Source organism: Loa loa, assembly GCF_000183805.2.
Source record: "Loa loa unplaced genomic scaffold supercont3.476, whole genome shotgun sequence".
NCBI lineage: Eukaryota > Metazoa > Nematoda > Chromadorea > Rhabditida > Onchocercidae > Loa > Loa loa.
In genome coordinates this window covers 2617-4107 of record NW_018108656.1, presented here as the reverse complement: position 1 = coordinate 4107, position 1491 = coordinate 2617, and the positions used below count along the sequence as shown (strand labels likewise).

Sequence of the window (1491 nt, the reverse complement as noted above, 5' to 3'; positions counted from 1 at the left end):
TATCACAGCAATGTTTTGATGACGTTTAATACCCAATAAATTAAATAAAGCTTTACGAAATGGTGGTAAAACGAAAATTGTACATGAAACCATCACTGTTGTACGAATCTGTAATTAATGAAATGAATGTAATTGAAAAAAAACAATGGAATTGAAATGAAATTTTTTACATTTTCCAATTATTTATTAAAAGAGTAAAAGAAAACGAAGAAATGATTAGAACATACCTTTAAGGAAATATTATTAATTAATGATATAATTCCTATAATTTTATAGTCCATACCAATGAATAAAGCAATAGCAGTCGCTGAAAAATTTTTTTAAAAAAGTTTGAGTCAATTTGTTTCATTTTTTTTCTTGCAAAAGTCTTTGCACTCACTCTTGTATTAGTAAAATTTGATTCCAGTTTAACAGCAAAAAAAAAATGAAATCGAAGAAATAATTAACTAATTTATTAGAACTAAATTTTTTAATGGTTGTTTTTTATCTGTTAAAATTGGTTGTTTTTATTATTCGAATTGATCAGGAAAAAAACACAAATAGGCTAAAGAAAGCGTTGAAATTAATAATTTGCAATAAAATGCAAGAAATTTATTCAAATTTATTTGTTCTATTAAATTAGCAGTGAAATTTAGTTTAAAATAAATAAAGAATTAGTCAAAGTTGCAAAATGATATAAATATTATTATGAATAAATCACTTCAATCGATAATTAAATTTATTACTTTATTCATTACATTACGTACAGATTTTCATATATCAAATTAAAAAACAAAAAAAAAAGCTCAAAATATTATAAAAATTATATATTATAAAAATTATTACAAAAATATTATAAAAATTATAAAAATTTTTTTATTTAATACAAAATTATTTAATTTAATTGATTATTTCATTTATTTATTATAGAAGTTATCGAATTCATTACAGTAACATACCTGCAATTGGAATATCTATAACTGTAATCGGTAGGAAATAAAAAATAAGCGGTGTCACAGCTTTTTTGAACCATTTATTTTGCTTTAATATTTTGCGTTCATAAACGATATAAACTGCCTGTAATTAAGAAGTTGGAAATTAATTACTCGGGTGCTTATGTAATATGCTTACAACAATTACATGGCCCTACCTCTACTCAATAACGCTCAAATTATTATTTAAATGATTCCAGATGATCAAAATTAATTGAAAGATAATTATAATTAAGAAGGACTTACGATGCTTATTACTATGGTCGGGATAAGATTTTAAAAAAGTAGATATTAAGTAATAAGTCACTAATGACAATTTAACAATTACGCCGTTATGAAAGTTTACAAAATTGGAACTGAAAGTTGCTTATGCAAATGAATGAATAAAAATAAACACTCCAAATTTTCTGAAATGCATTTTAAATTAGGAAAAGTCAGCAAACAATTACATGTATTAATTAATTTTATTGAAATAATTTAAGAAATGATGTGTAATTTTTTTGAAATTGAGAAAAAACTC

General features: G+C 22.5%; 1 protein-coding gene across 1 annotated transcript; it reads right to left on the bottom strand.

Annotated features, from left to right (window-relative positions):
• Nucleotides 1–6: 6 nt before the first annotated feature.
• On the bottom strand, nucleotides 7–1056 carry LOAG_15538 (hypothetical protein; the record flags this gene model as incomplete). The annotated part of the gene is made up of 3 exons (XM_003151028.1): nucleotides 7–108; nucleotides 228–307; nucleotides 939–1056. Coding segments are annotated over 3 exons (300 nt in total), but the record flags the coding sequence as incomplete, so codon positions are not given.
• Nucleotides 1057–1491: the final 435 nt, after the last annotated feature.